This window comes from Brassica rapa, chromosome A03 (assembly GCF_000309985.2).
Source record: "Brassica rapa cultivar Chiifu-401-42 chromosome A03, CAAS_Brap_v3.01, whole genome shotgun sequence".
In the NCBI taxonomy this organism is placed as follows: Eukaryota; Viridiplantae; Streptophyta; class Magnoliopsida; order Brassicales; family Brassicaceae; genus Brassica; species Brassica rapa.
The window spans coordinates 17,099,503-17,121,122 of record NC_024797.2 but is presented as its reverse complement, the minus strand read 5'-3'; the positions used below and the strand labels follow the sequence as shown (position 1 = coordinate 17,121,122).

The window sequence follows — 21,620 nt, the reverse complement described above, 5'->3', positions numbered from 1 at the left end:
GGAAGGACCCCTGTCTCTGGTCGCATCTGCAGCCCTTTTTGATGAGGCTGAGATCCGTCAAAGTTAGGTCGTCGCGTCTCAACGACGGCGTCTTGCTTCGTCTCCGCTTGCTTCGGAACCTCTTCCGTCGCTTTGCGTTGACGCTCCTCGGCGCGCTTCTCGATCTCCAGAGACTGCTGATGATTCGCCTTCATCTCTGCTCGCATCTCCTCGATCAAGCTGGTGAGACTCCCAAACTGCCCTTCCAGCGCAGTGATGCGATCCGTATTCGAATCCTGCTTTGGAGGCATCTTAGGGCTCTGATACCAATGATAAACTAGGGTTTATCGTTAACAGAAAAGGGGGTTTAAGAGAGAGAGAGAGAGAGATAAGATAAGAAGATAAGGTTTGTTGTATTGATCATTTGATATCCCCAAATGTTTGACAATACGAATATTAAATACAACTCTCATAAGATAATAAAACGACATCGTAACTCATTACTCTTTTATTAGACTCAGCCAAAACCTTCCTTCACAGCTAGAGTCTCCTCTTCACTTCATACTTCTCATCTAGCCACTTCTAACTCTTCTAACGGTCCTCTGCTTCCTTTGCACATAAGCCAAAGGCACAGCTAGCTTATCACCTAGCATAGGGTACCAACATGTCAATATCACTGTCTGTTTTGTGACAAAACCCGGCCCATTTACCAGCTCGGATCAAACCCGACCCGACCCGTTAATTTGCACGTCGTCTCCTTTTGTTCTCTCTCATTTATATTCTACGAGTGACTCCGATCGGATCGCTGTTCTTCATCACTTTTCTCGTTCACTCGCCTCAGATCTGGCAGCGATCTCAAATCTTCTCCAGCTTCTCCCGCATCGCTCTTCTCTCTCTTGGCCGTTGACGATCCCGTCCCGGCCGTTGGATCTGATTCTCTCGCTGCGATCTGAGGTCAAACATGGCGGCAGCAAACGCCCCAATCACGATGAAGGAGGTCCTAACGGTAAGCTCTCTCTCTCTCTCCCTCCTCCGTCTCCATTTTTAGAAACGTATGTACATCTCTCGGAATCGAGCTAGATTTGGCCGTAGTCTCCGATCTCCGACGATTTGGTTATGCTCAAGACTATTATACGATTGATTACACTCTCTCACTGTTTTGAATTTTTTCTCGATCGTTGCGGATCGATAGTTTGTGTAGTGCATGTATCTGATCAGACCACACGCTCAGATCTGTGCTGATTCAATCGGATCTCGTAACTAAGTTCACGAACTATGAGACTTGACGCTTTGTTTTGAAATTTTTTTTGCAGCTACCGAGCGTTGGGATCAATCAGCAATTCATCACGTTTACAAATGTTACTATGGAGTCTGACAAGTACATATGTGTACGAGAGACTGCACCGCAGAACAGCGTTGTGATTATAGATATGAATATGCCGATGCAGCCTCTGAGGAGGCCTATCACTGCAGATTCTGCTCTTATGAACCCAAACTCTAGGATCCTTGCCTTGAAAGGTATTTGTCTGTTCCCTTCTGTTAATAAATCGTCCACCTAGAATAGAATGGTTTCCTTTTGATGATTTTTCTTGAACTATCATTAAATAAACTGCTACTTAGTTTGAACGAGTACGTGCCTGTTGTGATGCATCATAGCATTTGATAGAAAACCTATTATATTGATTCAGTATGGAAAGTAACTACGCTGATATGATTTCTGACATGTGTTATCTTCATGGTTGTGTTGTGTCAATTAGGTCTGTCGCGGATGTTTCCTCCTTTGTTGCTCACTTTTTTTCTTTAATTTGTGTATAGCTCAAGTTCCAGGAACTACTCAGGATCATCTACAGATATTTAACATCGAAGCGAAAGCAAAGTTGAAGTCTCATCAGATGCCTGAGCAGGTGAGCACCGAAACAAAATCTTTGTTACTCGGTATCTTTCATGTTGTACTTCAATTGATTTTGGATATTAACCACCCATGTTTTATAGGTTGCTTTTTGGAAATGGATTACACCAAAGATGTTGGGCCTGGTCACACAAACTTCTGTGTATCATTGGTCGATTGAAGGTTTTAAATCTCAAATTACTGTCATCTTCTTCTTACATTCTATATATTGTTTCTAATTTTGCTCCTATATTTCCAGGTGATTCTGAGCCAGTTAAGATGTTTGATAGAACGGCCAATTTGGCAAACAATCAAATTATTAACTACAAGTGCTCTCCTAATGAGAAGTGGTTGGTGTTGATTGGAATTGCTCCTGGCTCTCCTGAGGTAGGTTTACTGCGCCACATAATAGTCTGAATGGAGACATCATAATGACAGTCATTTTATATGTTCTTGACTGGTCTTTTTATTATTATCTTCTGTAGAGACCACAGTTGGTAAAAGGGAATATGCAGCTTTTCTCTGTGGATCAACAGCGGAGCCAGGCCCTTGAAGCACATGGTGCTTCATTTGCCCAGTTTAAGGTAAATTATGTGGTTATTTTGTTAGTTCATTCTGTTGTTTAATCCTGAACTGTAGTAAGACAAGTAACATTATTGATGATAGGTCCCTGGGAATGAGAATCCTTCTATTCTTATATCCTTTGCAAGCAAAAGCTTTAATGCTGGACAGATAACATCAAAATTGCATGTCATTGAGCTTGGTGCCCAACCAGGTTAGCTTCCTCGGCTGTTCTATATTTTCTTGTTTATTTTGGTAATCATCTGATGTCTAAAGGTGGGCAATTTTTTTTTATTCAGGAAAACCATCATTTACAAAGAAGCAGGCAGATCTCTTTTTCCCCCCAGATTTTGCTGATGATTTTCCTGTAGCCATGCAGGTTTGTAGTTGCCTTAGAAGTTCAATTAACGTCAGTAAGTTTCTGGTGAAAATTTTATGACACATTTGTCCTTTTTCCCCTACAGGTCTCTCACAAATTTAACTTGATATATGTCATCACCAAGCTTGGCCTGTTGTTTGTATACGATTTGGAGACGGCTTCTGCTATCTACAGAAATAGGATAAGTCCAGACCCAATTTTCTTAACTTCCGAAGCGTCCTCAGTTGGGGGTTTCTATGCCATTAATAGGCGAGGACAAGTTCTTTTGGCTACAGTGAACGAGGCTACGATAATACCTTTCATTAGCGGTCAAGTATGTTTAACCTTTTTCCAGTTTACTCATTACAATCTATCTATTTGATCATGACATGCTAAAAACTCCTTGCTTTTGTTTAACAGTTGAACAATTTGGAACTTGCTGTCAATCTGGCTAAAAGAGGAAATCTCCCTGGTGCAGAAAACCTGGTATGTGATGTTTATCTGGGTTCAGATGTGTGGATCTGTTATCTTAATGAAGTAATTGTAGGTAACAAAAAACAGAGTCATTTGTTGATGCGAAAGTTCTCATATTCAGCTTGATGTTGCAGGTTGTTCAACGGTTCCAAGAGTTATTTGCTCAAACAAAATACAAGGAGGCTGCTGAGCTTGCTGCTGAATCTCCTCAGGGGATTCTACGGACACCTGATACGGTGGCTAAATTCCAGGTATTTGCTAGATTTTCAAGCAAGCCTCTGCGAACATGCTATCTACTATTAGATTTAAGTAACACCAATATATTACTACAACATCGCACTACTCAATTTTGCAGAGTGTTCCTGTACAAGCAGGGCAAACTCCTCCATTGTTACAGTATTTTGGGACCCTTTTGACTAGAGGGAAGCTCAATTCATATGAGTCTTTAGAACTATCTCGGCTTGTTGTGAATCAAAACAAGAAGAACCTCTTGGAAAACTGGTTGGCAGAGGATAAGTTAGAATGCAGTGAAGAACTTGGAGACCTTGTCAAGGTAATCATAAAATTGACCGCTGTCCTTTAATGTTTCCTTTAACATGTTGTAATGATAATCTTTTTCTGTTCCAGACTGTGGATAATGACCTTGCTCTGAAAATATATATCAAAGCTCGAGCTACTCCAAAAGTTGTTGCTGCTTTTGCAGAGCGAAGGGAGTTTGACAAAATACTGATTTACTCAAAGCAGGTAAGTAACCATTTTAAAAGTTTCCCCTCCCCTGTTATGGTTTCCCGAGAGTTAACTGTGCTAAAAATGTACCATTTTTTCATATTGTGACTCTAGGTTGGGTACACACCTGATTACATGTTTCTTCTGCAAACCATACTCCGTTCGGATCCCCAGGTTAGTGTGGTTCATTTTTGACACTTGCAACGTATTAAACTTGGGAAGACTGGTTTACGGGATGCTTGCAGCGTAAACACAAGAGTAGTCATGAATCGAATTAACTTCTATTGACTAATTTTAACCTGATTTTGTTTATTATACAGGGGGCAGTAAATTTTGCTTTAATGATGTCGCAAATGGAAGGGGGTTGTCCAGTTGACTACAACACCATCACTGATCTTTTCCTTCAGGTCCGTATATAAGTATAAAATAGTGTATACAACAATATTCATAGCTTGTTAGAAGAGAGTTATCATGTGCTAATTTACTTGTGCATATACAGAGAAATCTGATCCGTGAAGCAACTGCTTTCCTTCTCGATGTTCTGAAGCCAAATTTACCTGAGCATGCTTTTCTGCAAACTAAGGTTGACAAGAGTTGCCACCTTGTATCTATCTGTGCTTTCCCATTTCATTCCCTTTCTCAGGCCTCTTACTCCACTTTCAACTTAGGTTCTGGAGATCAATTTGGTAACCTTTCCAAATGTGGCTGATGCAATTTTAGCAAATGGGATGTTCAGCCACTATGACCGCCCTCGTGTTGCTCAGCTTTGTGAAAAGGCTGGACTTTATATCCAATCTTTAAAGGTTATTGATCAATGTTTACTTGTTTTTAGTTGGTTTAATAGGTGTTTTTTTCTTCTCTAACTTCTTTCCTTTTGCTTTGTGCAGCATTACTCAGAGTTACCTGATATAAAACGTGTGATTGTGAACACACATGCTATTGAGCCACAGGTAATACCTCCGAAGAAAAAAATTTTTGTTGCGAACTCCTGGATGGTCTAGTTGTTGAATATTTCTCTGTTCTATGCAGGCTCTTGTTGAGTTTTTCGGTACTCTTTCCAGCGAATGGGCTATGGAGTGCATGAAGGATCTTCTGCTGGTCAACCTGAGAGGCAACCTTCAGATAATCGTTCAGGTAAGTGCTGTGTTGTGGTATGATATGAATTTTATTGTTTAATGTGACACTGACGTGTCTATTTCATTGCAGGCTTGCAAGGAGTACTGTGAGCAACTTGGTGTCGATCAATGCATTAAACTCTTTGAGCAGTTCAAGTCGTACGAAGGGCTATACTTTTTCCTAGGTTCATATTTGAGTATGAGGTGATTTATCAAGGATCTACTGTCACTCCTGTAAATAAGAACAATCCTTGTGTTTAGATTCTGATGATATACAATGTTTTCCCTCTTTGCGATAGTGAGGATCCTGAGATTCACTTCAAGTACATTGAAGCAGCTGCGAAGACTGGTCAGATAAAAGAGGTTGAGCGTGTGACTAGAGAGTCTAACTTTTATGATGCTGAAAAGACGAAGAACTTTTTGATGGAAGCTAAGCTTCCTGATGCCCGACCTTTGATAAATGTCTGCGACCGTTTCGGCTTTGTGCCTGATCTTACTCATTACCTGTACACAAACAACATGCTTCGTTACATTGAAGGTTACGTTCAGAAGGTATGTAGTTTCTTTAGACTATTGTGAAACGTGTGGAAGTTTGGCATTTTATGCTTAAATAATTATAATGTGATTCATTTTGCAGGTGAATCCTGGGAATGCTCCCTTAGTTGTGGGGCAGTTGCTTGATGACGAATGCCCTGAAGATTTTATAAAAGGCCTCATTCTTTCTGTTCGTTCATTGCTTCCTGTTGAACCCCTCGTTGAGGAATGCGAGAAGAGGTGTAAAATCTATTCAGTCATCTTTGTTTACGTCCATATGCCCCTTAGTTCGTAAAGCTCTAATATGTATTTGTCTACTTTATTCAGAAATCGACTCCGTCTCCTCACTCAGTTCTTGGAGCATCTAGTTAGTGAGGGAAGCCAAGATGTGCATGTTCATAATGCTTTGGGTAAAATTATCATAGACAGTAACAACAACCCTGAACATTTCCTGACCACCAACCCTTACTACGACTCTAAGGTTGTGGGTAAGTACTGTGAGAAACGTGATCCCACCCTGGCTGTTGTGGCATACAGAAGGGGACAATGTGATGAGGAACTCATCAATGTCACCAACAAGAACTCTTTGTTCAAGTTACAAGCCAGGTATTTGATTAATGATAACCAAACTTCTTACTTATTCCACAGTGGTTCAACTGTAGTCTTCTTATGCATGGTTTTCCTACTGCAGGTATGTAGTGGAGAGGATGGATGGTGACCTTTGGGATAAGGTTCTTGTGGAAGAAAACGAATATAGAAGACAACTTATTGACCAAGTTGTGTCTACTGCTTTACCCGAAAGCAAGAGCCCGGAGCAAGTTTCTGCAGCTGTTAAAGCATTCATGACTGCTGATCTGCCGCATGAGCTTATCGAGCTTCTTGAAAAGATTGTGCTTCAAAATTCTGCCTTCAGTGGAAACTTCAATCTGCAAAATCTGTTAATATTGACAGCTATCAAGGCGGATCCGTCTAGAGTTATGGATTACATCAACAGGCTAGATAATTTTGATGGTCCGGCTGTTGGAGAAGTGGCGGTTGATGCCCAATTGTATGAGGAAGCATTTGCCATTTTCAAGAAGTTTAACCTAAATGTCCAGGCTGTCAACGTATTGTTGGATCACGTCGGAAGCATTGAGCGTGCCGTTGAGTTTGCTTTCCGGGTCGAAGAAGATTCTGTTTGGACTCAAGTCGCCAAGGCTCAACTCAGGGATGGACTAGTCAGTGACGCAATCGAGTCCTTCATCCGAGCTGATGATGCCACTCATTTCCTGGAGGTCATCCGCGCCTGTGAAGATACTGATGTTTATGATGACTTGGTCAGATACCTTCTTATGGTTAGACAGAAGGTGAAGGAACCCAAGGTTGATAGTGAGCTCATCTATGCTTATGCAAAGATCGAAAGGTTGGGTGAGATCGAAGAATTTATTCTGATGCCGAACGTTGCTAACCTACCAAATGTGGGTGATCGCCTGTATGACGAAGCTCTGTACGAGGCTGCAAAAATCATTTATGCGTTCACATCGAACTGGGCCAAGTTAGCCGTCACACTTGTGAAGTTGCAGCAGTTCCAAAGTGCTGTTGATGCTGCAAGGAAAGCAAACAGTGCAAAGACATGGAAGGAAGTTTGCTTCGCTTGTGTTGATGCTGAAGAATTCCGCCTGGCTCAAATATGTGGACTTAACGTTATCATACAGGTGAGAATAAACACCTGATCTTGTTGAAATTTTTCGTCAATTTTACATGATATTTATTATCCCACGGGCTAATCTTTTTGTCCTCTAACAGGTGGACGACCTGGAAGAAGTCAGCGAGTACTACCAGAACAGAGGATGCTTCAGTGAATTAATCTCACTGATGGAGAGTGGACTTGGTCTGGAACGGGCTCACATGGGAATCTTCACCGAGTTGGGTGTACTGTACGCCAGATATCGTTACGAGAAGCTTATGGAACACATCAAGTTGTTCTCGACTCGCCTCAATATTCCCAAGCTTATACGGGCCTGTGATGAGCAACAGCATTGGCAAGAACTTACCTATCTTTACATTCAATACGATGAGTTTGATAACGCTGCAACCACTGTCATGAACCATTCTCCTGAAGCATGGGAGCACATGCAATTCAAAGACATTGTCGCCAAGGTTGCGAATGTGGAGCTTTACTACAAGGCCGTTCACTTCTACTTGCAAGAGCACCCTGATATAATCAACGATCTTCTCAATGTGCTTGCTCTGCGGTTAGACCACACACGTGTCGTTGATATTATGCGCAAGGTTCTAGGCTAACCCTTAAATTTATTTATTTTCCTCGTCTTAGTAATGATTAATTTTCTGATGATTTTTTTCTTCCTGATTCTCAGGCTGGTCAGTTGCGACTTATTAAGCCCTACATGGTTGCAGTTCAGAGCAACAATGTGTCTGCTGTAAATGAAGCTCTGAATGAGATATACGTAGAAGAAGAAGACTATGACAGGTTGCGCGAGTCTACTGATTTGCATGACAGTTTTGACCAGATAGGCCTCGCTCAGAAGGTAAGAATTTACAAACTTTACGTTTTTACATCTCCCCTTATGTTATTTTTAATTAAACTGGGTGCGAACAGATTGAGAAACACGAGCTTGTGGAAATGAGACGTGTGGCTGCGTATATCTACAAGAAGGCTGGTAGATGGAAGCAATCAATTGCTTTGTCGAAGAAAGATAACATGTACAAGGACTGTATGGAAACTGCTTCACAATCCGGCGACCACGACCTTGCCGAACAACTTCTAGTATACTTCATTGAACAGGTGTGTGTTTCAAGCACGATTACATCAAACGGGTATGCTGTAAAACAGGAGATGAAACTAAGAAAATCTTCTTCTTTTTTTTTGGTTACAGGGGAAAAAGGAATGCTTTGCTACATGTCTCTTTGTGTGTTATGACTTAATCCGGCCAGATGTTGCTCTAGAACTTGCTTGGATCAACAACATGATTGACTTTGCCTTCCCGTATCTCCTCCAGGTGATTTATCCTTCACATCACTCAAACCAGATATACGAACTAGGTAGACTCTAGTTATGATACAATCTTTTTTTTTTGTATGGCAGTTTATCCGAGAATACTCTGGCAAAGTGGATGAACTGATCAAGGACAAGCTAGAGGCTCAGAAAGAAGTGAAGGCCAAAGAGCAGGAAGAGAAGGATGTCATGTCCCAACAGGTACTTACTTTTCACAGCTACATTCATACACCATATCCAAAAAATGCTAAAAAAGAATTAGAAATAAAAAAAAAAGAGACGACGCTTACGTCTTGGTTGTTATGAAAACAGAACATGTACGCTCAATTATTGCCACTGGCTCTACCTGCACCACCGATGCCGGGAATGGGAGGAGGTCCAGGGATGGGAGGCGGTTATGGTCCGCCACCACCAATGGGAGGAATGCCGGGAATGCCGGGAATGCCTCCGATGCCACCGTATGGAATGCCACCGATGGGCGGCTACTAAGACTATCAGAAACAAAAGCTAAACGTTCAAGTAATCAGTTGCGCAATCTCTACCACGGTGGTATTCGTCAGAATGTTTCCTTCTTTGTTTGATTTTATAGGTATGTGTGGATAATAATCTCGTACTTTTGTTTGTATTATTCTTTGGGGGGGGGGGGGGGAGTCGTAGATGAGTCATTTTTGGTTAAAAAACATTTTACTACATTTCTTTGGAGGGGAGAGAGGTGACTCCTATAGTCTTTATCATTTTACTTTGACCTTCTCGCATGTTGGTTGTTCTTTCTTTCAGCTTATTATTTCCACTTATAATTTCCTGTCGTTTAATAATTTGAAGAAAATGACGAGAACTAATAAATATATCAGTTACAAAGATAGAGGTATACAAATGCAAGAGTCGAGAAACTTTAGGGGAAAACAATTGAAAATGAACTTTCAATGAATAGTGATTCAAGTTATGGCTATGTTTACTTGATGGCTTTTCTTTTTAGCATCCTCTAGTTCTTTGTACGCCCTTCATCAATTTCAGAGGCTAGAATGGTGTTCTCAGCAGTTGGCCGAATACGTTTTGATTTGGTAGAGTTAAGTCAGCTCGCAAATCTTATCGTCATCATTTCATCAATATAAGATTGTTTTCTAAGTACATATTGTGATCAAACAAAGTAACATCAAGTTAAAGATGGAAGCCAAACTTGTGGTCGGAAGTGTGCTTATACTGAGTATGGCGATGTGACACAAATTCAAAGTAGAAGCAAATATCTGCTGTCCGACAGACTCATAGAGATATCTTTAATAAACGTCGTCTTCCAGGAACCCCAAAGTTTGTGTATTATCAGTGGATGCACAAATGTTCCAGGGAATAGCTGCCTTGGGAGATTTCCGTATGAATATTCTCGTAAACTCTCAAGCAAGTTATATTTGTCACAAGATGGATCAAGAACTCACTTTATTGCATGTTTTTATAGTATTTTTGACTTTAGGTAATAATGTCAATAATGAATACTAACACGGAGTCACCTACACATTGTATAACTGGTACGAATTTATTTTTTTCAGTTTTTTTCCATGTATCCACCAATCATGTGATAACCATGGGAGCATTAAGTAATTGACGATTGTGTTGAAGAAGTACTATTATTTAAGATAGTCTAGTAGTATATGACTATTTCATCAAAATACAAGCTCATAACTGTAAATGTATTGTAAAAAATGGAAGGCAAAAGTGTGATTTTAAGTTTGCTCATAATGAGTCTGGTCATGGTGCAAATTCAAGTAGAAGCAAGAGTCTGCTGCCCATCCCAACAGAGTAGAAATGCCTATACAGCATGCCGAATTGCATTCTCCAGGTCAATTTGTCTACGTGCTAGTGGATGCATAGAAGTTTCTGGAAATGTCTGCCCTTCAGGATATCCTAACGACATTCTCGAAAACTCTGGTAAAAGTGAACTCATTTTTATATGGTATATTATTTTGCAGTACCAAGATGGATCAAAGATTTTATTTTGAAGCAACTTCGCATGTAACTTTTGATATTTTTTCATTTTAAGGTGATAATGCTAACGAATACTGCAAGTTGGGGTGTACATCCTCGGTGTGTGGTGCCATGACCAGTCTCCATAACTCGGGTAAAGCATTCCGCCTAAGCTCATTAACTATTATTATTTTTTGTTGGAACAATAGACAAGTATAATAATAATAATAATAATAATAATAATAATAATAATGCATTTCAATTTTATTCCGGTGACTAGGTGCAGGTGAAATTGTGAATGAAACGTTTGAACAGTGTGCTAATGCATGTGCTACTTTCTGCAACAAGGGCTCTGTTAAGCCTGCAGCTGAAACTGCCTAAAGAACCACCATATCTAAGAAAGTATCACATCTAAGTGTTGGTTGATGTCTGTGTGTAAAATTGTTGTTATGAAAATGTGCTCAAAATGTTAAGACTTTGGTGCTAGTATTTTAAGAAGTTGTTTCTGGTTTGTGTATGCGTTTAGAAGGTTATCGACCTATATTGTATATGCCTTCTACTTGCTATCATCTAAATAAAGATTATATGCGTGGTCTTTTTTACCATATTTATTATTGAAACCATTTACAACATGATTAGGATAGGAATTTACCGAATCAGAACAGCACATAAGCTTAAGTCACATCTACGATATTTAAGCAAGTCTAGATGCATCGCCATTACATCAATACAAGCTTAACTTTGATTTACTCTACACATGGTGCGGTCAAACAAGAAATCAATTAAAAGATGAAAGATAAATAGTAACATTTGCAACATCTGAAAAAAGCAATCACCGATTCATCTTAAAGGTTTCTCAAGCCGAACCTAACTTGAGAGCATCCCAATTATCATTAAGAATATAGTTTAACGCCACCATACTATAATCAGAATAACATGTGAATAAACATAACTGTTATTAGAAAAACATAACGTTCTATTAATTTGGTCCAAACGAAACATTCAAACCGAAACTCAAAACAGAGTTTGGTTAAACTTCAAACGAAGAAACACAGAAACAAGATTTGTCCGAACACTCTACTTAGATCGCTGTCTCATCTTTCGTCTCTTCCTCTTTAATCTCCTCATACGCTTCTTCTTCCACTGATACAATCCAAACAAACATCTTTAACTTTCCGATTCTTACCAACATAGAAAATCTATTAAAAATAACTAATACAGATTAATCACCTTAGCCCTCATGCTGAATCCACAGAAGATAAACCCTTCTCTTCTCCGACTATATGCAGCTCTCAACAAATGAGCGGCCGAGAAGTCGAAAAGATTGAGATCATTTCGCTCTTATTGCTTCTTTATATGACAGCAAAACCCTACAGAGTAGACTCGTTTTCTATTTTGTTTATTGGGCCCAATCTATGCCAACGTAAGGCCCAGTAAATCCCATATTTTAAAGGCCCAAGTTTCCCAAGCCTCTTGGTTATTACTATCATTCTATCAACAAAAGTCAGACTTCTATTTTGTCAACTGCATCATTCAGTTTAAGAATATCTACTGTGTACTATTGTCATAAAAGTACAGCAAGATCTTCACTATAAAATAATAAATATCTTATTTTTTGTCATAAAAATAATAAATATCTGCAGAGGGAAGTGAAAAAAACATCATAATCATTGACTAAGACATTTACATAAATATCTTTCTTTTTTCAAATAATCTGTAACCATTTAGTTCCCACCCATTCCTGTCTGTATAATAAATATCTTTACTCACCATCACTTTCAGTCTCTCTGTCTCTACAACGACGCGGACGAGTCAACTCGTATCGAGACTCGGCAGAGGGGACAACTCGACTCGGTCATAAGCCACCGATCAACACATTCGCAGTGGTAACAATGGCGACACATAGGAAGCACTTTCATCTTCTCTCCTTCTTCGAGACCACCGAGGCATATGCAACACTCCTCCATCTCCTCCTCAGCAGCTTCTCTCCGGCATAGCACCACCGGCAAACTCCGAATCTCCGCCGGGTCAAGACCTCCACCAACGTACGACGTGAACGGAGGAGACGGAGGGTTGAGGCTGGTGGGATCGCGAACGAGGCAGCTCCGGTGGATGTAGAGAGTGAGCACGGCGAAGAAGAGGACAACGGAGAATAGAGCCATGACGGAGAAGATTGTCCGGCCGTGAATCTGGACGTTCCGGTCGTCGTATTGGTTCTCCTGCCAGTACAAAAGCATTGAATCTCTTGGAGGCGGTGATGATGACGTCATTTCTCGGCTTGCGATTGGGTGATTTTTTTTTTGGGTCGTAGCTCGTAAACGCACAGTGTGTACAATATATATATACACACTTTGTTGCTAATCACGTGAATGATATACACTGATAAAAAAAAAAAAAAGATATACATTGGTTATAAATTTTAATACTCTAATAAAATAAGAAGAGCGAATATTAATTAGAGTTAATTAAGAGCTTCCACGAGTAGTACAAGTAAGTGTCGAGTTTGGTCTTTGGAGGAAAGTGGATTTTACCATTGTTATTCATTTTCTTCCAGTGCTTTTGAGAACTACGTTAGTTAAAGATCTCAGTAGGCGCCATGCACGTTTATCTTTTCTCAACCATATAAAATATATAATAGTATAATTAAATTAAATCCAGTCGAGGAGCCAGACAAAAGTTTCACTAGGGCAAAATAAGATTTGAACTTCAATTCATAGGGGCATTCAAAGAAATTTTACCACATAACCATATAAATTTTGAAAATACAAAAAAAAAAAACAGTATTTCATAGGGATAGCTGCCCCCTTCCACCCTCTCTCTCCCCCGCCACTTTAAATCACTAAACATGACTGAAAACATATAGTGGCTAGCTTTTATTAGAATACTAAAAAGATAGTCGAATTAATTTACATCATCTCATCTATTGAAAAACAAAAATGAAACTCGTTTATATTAACTAAGATTAAACGAACAACGGAACAAGGCTAGTCATGCATGCAAAGTTGCAAACGCCATGTTTTACGTATGTTAACAAATGCCAGAGAACCGTATTCCAATCCCAAAGAGTGTCAAACTAAAGTTCTTCAAAAATTAAGAGGAGTCAAGCAGACCTTAATTTTCTCAAGTCTGGAATCAGTACTAATACACATGATGACATGACGTAAACCATTATTTCCAACGAAAATTGAATAAGAGGCACAACAAAATTAACCAATTCCGTATATGCTAAAGCATCAGTCTAACATGGCAGCATTGATAAATAAATTAAAGAGCTTGTCCCCTTAGCTAGTTTATACGGATTGGAGTAAACACAATTCTTGGAACTGGTTATAATTTTATAATAGCCATAATTAGACACACTCCATTACAACGATTGCAAACTAAATCTACTTACAAGTTTCAAACGCACATCACTATCATAGCTGCAAATCGTGCATTTTAGTTACATACATGTCCAACGGTGAAGATACTTTTGTCCTCTTAACTTTCTTAGTTAGGAAAAGCCGGACGCTTCAATTCACAAAACCCTGCTACTTGGCAAAGAGAAACTCATGCCTTTCTACAAGTCGCAGGAAGATTTCGGCCAAAAGTTTAGTACTTGTAGGAAAAGTAGTGATTAGGCATGGAGTGGCATATTAATTGGCATGAGACAGCAAAAGGACATATTCTATAGACAAAACACGGCACGAAACGAATACTATAGTCCAAGACCTAACACGTTTGGGATGATCTCTCTTATACCTTACCTAACTATTAGCCTACTCAACTCTCTCCTTAACTATATCCCACCATTTTATTTTATTTTTCACTTTCAAACTCTCCTACTCTGGTTAATTTGTTACCAGAGTAACGTATACGATGCACATAACAGCCCCTTCAATTTATGGTAGATTAAGCAATTACTGTTTGTAATCCAGATAATCCATACATATATATGGTGTGCATACGAATGATTCATAGATATCAAACAACTAAAATTTAGCAATCAAAAGGGATGTTTCATTCCACTGTCCTAGGCATGTTGGAACGTATGAGAACATGTTGATGGATATGCAAATGGAGATTGAGAGATCCAAGCTTGGGAAACATAGAGCTATGCAAATGTAGCCCTATTACTTATGTTATGTCATAATCAGTCTAGCTTGTAAAACCTTAAGTTACTTTTTCCTTTCTCTGTTCAACTAACCAAAGCTATATAATTATTTTGTTAATTATGACCTTAACGACACCGTTTAGCAACCTTCTGAGACATTTAGAGGGTTCCGTTAGACTTATTCTGGTCGTCGAACTCTCTCAGCAGCTTTTTTCCTTCTCTGCATCCCATGGCGAACCCGACGGAAAATCTCGACCCGAATCCACCAACCCGAGAACCAGAAGATGAAGTAGAAGAACTGAACGGCGACGAAGGAGAAGTAGAAGAAGAAGAGGAAGACGACGACGAAGGAGAAGACGATGACGCCGTCTCCAATCCTCAATCTCTCAAGACGGAATCGCTTTTCCGCCGGATGAGATCCTCACCCGTCCCGGTGCGCGTTCACGACGTGATCGTCAAAGGAAACACGAAGACCAAGGACCATATCATCGAGGCGGAAGTGGACGGCGTGAGAGAGGCCAGCACGCTGCAGGAGCTTCTCGAAGCTTCTAGGGTTGCCAATTCGAATCTCCGAGCGCTCGATGTCTTCGATTCCGTCAATGTCACGCTCGATTCCGGCCCTCCGGAGCTTCCTGGCACCACCAATGTGATCATCGAAGTTGTGGAAAGCAAAAGCCCTCTCACTGGTCAAATCGGGGCTTACACTAGAGCTGAGGTATTAGCCCTAATCGCAACGATTCAATTGAGTTGGTTTTGTTGAGTGTTCGGATCTAAAGAGTTGAACTTTGTGTGTTCTTGAAGCTGCTTGTTGATGTGATTGCTCTTCTATACTTGCTATGATTCATTTGAGTTGGTTTTGTTGTGTATTCACATCTAAAGAGTTGAACTTTGTTGTCTTCTTGAAGCTGCATGTTAGTGTGGATTGCGCTTTTATACTTGCTATGATTCATTTGAGTTGGTTTTATTGGGTGTTTACCTCTAAAGAGATGACCTTGTTGTCTTCTTGAAGCTGCATGTTAGTGTGGATTGCTGCTCTTTTATACTTGTGTGAGATCTTTGTTTGATAAGTTTGTAGAGTTGGACACGACTGTGATGATGATGATATTGTAGGCTAAATCATCAAGCGTTGAAGCATCTTTGAAGTATAAGAACCTTTCGCAACAATTCACTTGCTATGTTTCACTTGACTTGGTTTTATTAGGTGTTCACCTCTAAAGAGTTGAACTTGTTGTCTTCTTGAAGCTGTATTTTTAATGTGACTGCTCTTTTATACTTGTGTGCGATCTTGGACATGACTGTGATGATGATGATATTGTAGGCTAAGTCATCAAGCGTTGAAGCATCTTTAAAGTATAAGAACATTTTTGGGTATGGAGATATTTGGGACGGGTCTGTAATTTATGGATGTGACAACTCTGCTGAGGTTGGCATGGGGATGTATTTGCCGAGGTTCAAAGGACTTCCTACTCCTTTTAGTTCCCGTCTCTACCTTTCTACTCAAGACTGGCTTAATTTTTCTTCTTACAAAGAACGATCTCTTGGACTTTCTCTCGGCCTTCTCTCGAGCAAGTACCACGAGCTTGTCTACACTGTTGGGTGGCGTAACCTGATTGATCCGTCCCGGTCTGCGTCGAAATCTATAAGGAGGCAGCTGGGACATAGTCTGCTTTCTGCGTTGAAGTATACGTTTAAATATGATCAGAGAGACTCGTACTTGAGACCAACGAGTGGATACGCTTTCAGCTCTACTTCTCAGATTGGTGGGCTTGCTCCGGATAGCCGAAGCCTACGCTTTCTGAAGCAGGTTTGTCCCCTTGTAGTTAACTTTTAACTTAGACCTTTGACACTTCTTTAGCATCCATTGTGGTTTGTTCTCTCAGGAGATTGATCTTCGGTGTGCTTTTCCTTTCGGGTTTTACAACGCTGCTCTAAACCTCGGTGTCTCTGGAGGCGTCACATTCCCATGGGGAAGCGGATACCAGAACCGCCCTTCCTCTGTGCCAGAGAGATTCTTCTTGGGTGGCAATTCATCTCCTGTATGCTCTTTGGGTGGGCCATCTGCGCTATGGGGATTCAAGACCAGAGGACTTGGTCCCAACGAGCCAAAGAGGAAAGGGGATGATGAAAGAGATTTCATTGGGGGAGATGCTGCTGTGACTGCATTTGCGGATCTCTCATTTGATTTGCCAGTGAGATGGTTAAGAGAGAGAGGAGTCCACGGACATGTGTTTGCTTGTGGTGGGAATATGGCAAAGCTAACAGAGAATGAGTTTAGAAACGTAACTGCTCCAAAGTTGTTGGAGACGTTTAGAACTTCAGTTGGTGCTGGAATCGTGTTACCAACTAGTCTTTTCCGTATGGAGGTTTGCCTCTCATCACTAATCTCTTTTCTATATATTATATATAATGAAAGTGAGATGATTAACGCCAAAACTAATCCATCTTTTGTTATGAGACAGATTAACTACTGCCATATATTGAAGAAGCAAGAACACGATAAAGCCAAATCTGGATTTTTCCTGACATTCTCGGCCTGAGGAATTTGAGTTGAAGAAGGTAGTCAATATGATTATGGCCTCTTTCTTTTTTTTCTTAAGCTGTTCAGCAATGTTGGCAAAATCTTTTGTTTCAGGGCATTATCTTAATTTCATTTTTGAATCTAAATTGTTTTGTAAGAGTTGATTATTTTTGTCATGTTTTGCATGGAGTTCTCATTTTTGGGATTCAAGAGGAATAAGAAGAGGAAGAATATTGACTGGCCTGAAAACTTTGATGTTTGTTTTTGTTAAACAAGGTTACACATAGTTTATTATCTCATATAGTATTTTACTATTTCAGAAGAAACAAATAATGAAAAAAAAAATTACTATCAGAACTAAAAACTATTGGTATAATCAGGAATAGTCCAGAACAAACCTAAGCCTTTGGAAAACCTGGAAAAATAGCCGTGGACGTTACTCTAGGGGAATTAAAATAAGAATAGAAATTGCATGTTATTGAAGAAGGGGACCAAAAATGTGTGGAAATTTACTATTGAACACAAATATTTGATTCTCCGCAATCGACGTGAATAACATTTGGTAGAAAAACTAGTTTTAGTGTTAGTCAAGCTGATTAGATTTTTATTTGTGGAGTGCTTACAGTCGATGATTGTCTATATAAAGAGATGGGCATGGAACCATGTTACTATCAACACTTCCCTCTCTTCTTTTATTTTTCCTCTTTAGTATTCATGAAACAGAAAAATGAAAGCCTTTTGGAAGATAACGAGTACCATTCCTATTACTCTTTCTGTTCTTTTCTTATTCATTAAAAATCAAGACAACGTGTTTGCGGCTCCTCCGAGGCTGCACTTGTGTCGTCCGGAACAAAGGGATGCGCTTGTCAAGTTGAAGAACGAGCTTGAGGTTTTTATCTCTCCCTTTGGTTATAACTGTTATGTCAATGGGACTATAGTAACCCCTCATCCAAAGACGGTGTCATGGGAGATCAACAACGACTGTTGTACATGGGAAGGTATCACGTGCAATCCCGAGTCCGGGGAAGTGATCAAGCTAGACCTTAGTTGCAGCTACCTCCGTGGCCAGCTTCATTCCAATATCAGTCTTCATTCTCTAACCGCTCTAGACCTTTCATCTAATGACTTTAATGGTCAAATCATGTCTTCACTTGGAAACCTTTCTCTACTTACCTCTCTCGACCTTTCTTATAATCGGTTTTCAGGCGAGATTCCATCTTCTATTGGAAACCTTTCTCATCTCACCTCTCTCGACCTTTCTGATAACCAACTCTCGGGTCAGCTTCCATCTTGGATAGGAAACCTTTCTCACCTTACCCAACTCGACCTCTCTAGTAATAACTTTTCTGGTCAGATTCCATCTACAATAGGAAAGCTTTCACATCTCACCTTTCTCGTCCTTTCTAGTAACCAATTTGTTGGTCAAATCCCTTCTTCTTTTGGAAACTTAAACCACATTCTCTCCTTGGTTCTTGATTCCAATATACTCACAGGCAATTTTCCCCTTGCACTACTGAATATGACAACGTTGTCATATATATCACTCCATGGAAATCACTTCACCGGCACACTTCCTCCCAACGTTACTTCACTATCCAAATTAACCTTCTTGGATGCAGCTTACAACGCTTTCACTGGAGCCATACCTTCTTCTCTCTTGACACTTCCTTCCTTGCAATTTTTTCGTTTGCAAGAAAACCAACTCAATGGAACTCTTGACTTTGGGAATATGTCTTTACCATCTTTTCTACGAGAGTTAAGCCTTGGAAACAACAATTTAATAGGTCCAATCCCCAGCTCCATTTCCAAACTAACCAACCTTCAGTATCTGGACCTTTCCAAACTAAACAGCCAAGGCCCAGTTAACTTTACCACCTTCTCACATCTCAAATCGCTTTATTACCTTCACCTATCCAACTTGAACACCACCACTACAGTTGACTTGAATTATATCATGTCATGTTTCAAGAGTTTATATCTATTGGATCTCTCAGGCAACCATGTTTCCGTCACAAACAAGAGTTCAGCTACATATGATCTGGTTATGCAACCGATACAATCTTTGTTATTATCAGGCTGTGGTATCACCGAGTTTCCGGAACTACTAAAAACCAAACAACTTCTCACCGATCTCGACGTTTCCAAGAACAAACTCAAAGGTCAAGTTCCTGGCTGGTTATGGACGCTACCGTATTTGCGCCACGTGGATCTTTCCAACAACAATTTGATCAACTTCGAAAGATCACCAAGATCTGGACCATCTTTGATGATGGCGGCATTGCTCGTCTCCAACAACAACTTCACGGGCAACATTCCATCTTTCATCTGCGATTTGCCTTCTCTAAGGACACTTGATTTATCAAACAACAACTTCGACGGTGTAATCCCTTCTTGCATGGCAAACCTCAGACGTACTCTTTCTGATCTAAACCTTGGTAAGAATCGTCTGCATGGAGGTCTTCCAGAGTATATATTTAAATATTTGAGGTCGTTTGACGTCGGTCATAACCAGCTAACGGGAAAGCTTCCAAGAGCTTTGATCCATTCAACTTATCTTGAAGTTCTGAACGTGGGAAACAACGTAATCAACGACACGTTTCCTTTCTGGTTGAGTTCTCTTCCAAACCTAAAAGTTCTTGTACTACGCTCCAACTTATTCCACGGACCGATACTACTTCAAGCTCCCTTCCCTAAATTGCAAATCATCGACGTATCGCATAACCACTTCAACGGAGCTTTGCCGTCAGACTACTTCGTGAAGTGGAGTGCCATGTCATCACTCGCGACTAATGAAGACAAGTTGAGTAGAAAGTACATGGGAGATGTTTATTATTACGATTCGTTGGTTTTGATGAATAAAGGAGTTGTGATGGAGCTAGTACGCATCCTCAAAATCTACACGGCACTCGACTTTTCGAGCAACAAACTTGAAGGAAAGATCCCAAGGTCCATTGGTTTATTGAAAGAGCTGCTTGTGCTCAACTTATCAAACAATGCTTTCACTGGTTACATCCCTTCGTCTATGGGGAACCTGAGAGCTCTCGAGTCCCTTGACGTTTCCCAAAACCAGCTCTCGGGAGAGATTCCGCAGGAGCTAGGGAGTCTTTCGTACCTTGCGTACATGAACTTCTCTCATAACCAGCTTGAAGGTTTAGTACCAGGGGGCACTCAATTTCGTAGGCAGAATTGTTCTTCCTTTGAGGATAACAAGGGACTCTTTGGACCTTCTCTTGACGAAGATTGTAGAGATATTCACACGCCAGCATCGCATAAACAGTATGAAACGACGGAGTCAGATGAAGAGGTGTTGAATTGGATAGCAGCTGTAATAGGAGCTGTACCTGGTGTTCTCTTGGGACTAACGATTGGATACATACTTGTTTCGTACAGACCAGAGTGGTTCGTGAACCCTTGTGTCCGAAAGAAACACAAACATAGACGCAGAAGCAACGCAACTCATTAAATGAGGTATTGTTCTGACTTTTGAACCAATATGTTAGCAAATACTTGAAGAAACAAAACATAATAATGAAACTGATTACCTTTTGTCTTTTGGTTTGTATAGGCGTTTTATAACCTACCTGAAGAATCTGGAAGATTAAATTCAAAGCAACCACTATGTCTGAATACAAATATGTGAAGATGAAGCTTGTAGTTTACGGTTATTTTAGAAAAAAAAGTAACGCAAACTATGTCAAAATCCAGATTGGTTAAGAACTTAAGATCAACGTTATTGTTTCTGGTTTAGCTTGGTTGTTTTCTCTTTTACTCTCTATTTTCAGCCAACTTCTCTGTTTCTCTGTAACATAACAACTCTGTTTTCCTACACTAAAAACTACTCGCTCTTTAGATGGAAAACAAATCAAGAACAGAGAAAACTAGTGGGACTCAATCACAACTAAGATTGAGAGTGTAAGCCTGCAATATGTTTTATAAATTGGCTATGCGAATAAACCAGAACTGGATTATTTTCAAGGCTTGACCCGACTAAAGATGTTCATTCAGGACAGTGACTCTCCATATGATTTTGTTCACAACCAACAATTTTTGTGGTACAAGGTGTCTAATTATTAAAAATAGCAACCAACAAATCAGAGTGGCGCAGCGGAAGCGTGGTGGGCCCATAACCCACAGGTCCCAGGATCGAAACCTGGCTCTGATAGTTCTTGATTTTTTTTTGTTTAAAAAGGCCCCAAAGCTAAACCAGTATATGATTATGATTTATGACCTACGAGCTTGGAATCAAACCACGAGCCAATCATGTAAATAAGCAAGGAAGAGCTTAAGGCTTGAGCCAATCATGTCCCATTGTGTTCCCCACTTTATTACACCTCTAAAAACACTCTTCTTCACAAAAAGTTATAAAGAGTCCAAGAATATATAAAAGGAAGCACATAGATAAACACTTCGAAAAACAAAAGCC

At 40.1% G+C, this 21,620-nt stretch overlaps 5 protein-coding genes and 1 non-coding gene across 8 annotated transcripts; 5 read left to right on the top strand and 1 right to left on the bottom strand.

Moving 5' to 3' along the window:
* Positions 1 to 732: 732 nt before the first annotated feature.
* LOC103859379 (clathrin heavy chain 1) lies at positions 733 to 9,411 on the top strand. The gene is made up of 30 exons (XM_033286371.1): positions 733 to 985; positions 1,293 to 1,497; positions 1,795 to 1,883; positions 1,972 to 2,050; positions 2,127 to 2,254; positions 2,353 to 2,451; positions 2,534 to 2,642; positions 2,728 to 2,807; positions 2,893 to 3,120; positions 3,207 to 3,272; positions 3,395 to 3,511; positions 3,616 to 3,813; positions 3,888 to 4,004; positions 4,101 to 4,160; positions 4,307 to 4,393; positions 4,486 to 4,569; positions 4,655 to 4,789; positions 4,874 to 4,936; positions 5,016 to 5,120; positions 5,193 to 5,305; positions 5,401 to 5,653; positions 5,739 to 5,875; positions 5,963 to 6,241; positions 6,327 to 7,329; positions 7,421 to 7,906; positions 7,993 to 8,163; positions 8,235 to 8,420; positions 8,512 to 8,634; positions 8,721 to 8,831; positions 8,943 to 9,411. The coding sequence occupies exons 1-30, from the start codon at positions 941 to 943 to the stop codon at positions 9,117 to 9,119; spliced, it is 5,133 nt and encodes a 1,710-aa protein (XP_033142262.1). The 5' UTR covers positions 733 to 940; the 3' UTR covers positions 9,120 to 9,411.
* Positions 9,412 to 9,695: 284 nt separating this feature from the next.
* On the top strand, positions 9,696 to 11,193 carry LOC103859377 (thionin-2.1-like). 2 transcript variants are annotated; one of them, XM_009136903.3, is made up of 3 exons: positions 9,696 to 10,550; positions 10,663 to 10,740; positions 10,873 to 11,193. In XM_009136903.3, the coding sequence occupies exons 1-3, from the start codon at positions 10,325 to 10,327 to the stop codon at positions 10,965 to 10,967; spliced, it is 399 nt and encodes a 132-aa protein (XP_009135151.1). In that variant the 5' UTR covers positions 9,696 to 10,324; the 3' UTR covers positions 10,968 to 11,193. The 2 variants fall into 2 exon arrangements, with proteins under 2 accessions (XP_009135151.1, XP_009135150.1); XM_009136902.3 differs by having other exon boundaries at positions 10,867 to 11,193.
* Positions 11,194 to 11,490: 297 nt separating this feature from the next.
* Positions 11,491 to 13,089, bottom strand: LOC103859378 (RING-H2 finger protein ATL66). The gene is made up of 2 exons (XM_009136904.3): positions 11,817 to 13,089; positions 11,491 to 11,729 (listed from the first exon to the last, which is right to left on the bottom strand). The coding sequence occupies exon 1, from the start codon at positions 12,854 to 12,856 to the stop codon at positions 12,380 to 12,382; it is 477 nt and encodes a 158-aa protein (XP_009135152.1). The 5' UTR covers positions 12,857 to 13,089; the 3' UTR covers positions 11,491 to 11,729; positions 11,817 to 12,379.
* Positions 13,090 to 14,662: 1,573 nt separating this feature from the next.
* LOC103859376 (sorting and assembly machinery component 50 homolog B) lies at positions 14,663 to 17,479 on the top strand. Of its 2 annotated transcripts, XM_009136901.3 has the most exons (5): positions 14,663 to 15,394; positions 15,998 to 16,483; positions 16,560 to 17,042; positions 17,139 to 17,235; positions 17,388 to 17,479. In XM_009136901.3, the coding sequence occupies exons 1-4, from the start codon at positions 14,909 to 14,911 to the stop codon at positions 17,214 to 17,216; spliced, it is 1,533 nt and encodes a 510-aa protein (XP_009135149.1). In that variant the 5' UTR covers positions 14,663 to 14,908; the 3' UTR covers positions 17,217 to 17,235; positions 17,388 to 17,479. The 2 variants fall into 2 exon arrangements, with proteins under 2 accessions (XP_009135149.1, XP_009135148.1); XM_009136900.3 differs by having other exon boundaries at positions 17,139 to 17,446.
* Positions 17,480 to 17,727: 248 nt separating this feature from the next.
* LOC103859375 (receptor-like protein 53) lies at positions 17,728 to 21,606 on the top strand. Its single transcript, XM_009136899.3, has 2 exons — positions 17,728 to 20,665; positions 20,763 to 21,606. Exon 1 carries the CDS (start codon positions 17,925 to 17,927, stop codon positions 20,658 to 20,660), a length of 2,736 nt encoding a protein of 911 aa, XP_009135147.2. The 5' UTR covers positions 17,728 to 17,924; the 3' UTR covers positions 20,661 to 20,665; positions 20,763 to 21,606.
* TRNAM-CAU lies at positions 21,288 to 21,359 on the top strand. Its single transcript has one exon. It is a non-coding gene; the product is annotated as a tRNA-Met (tRNA).
* Positions 21,607 to 21,620: the final 14 nt, after the last annotated feature.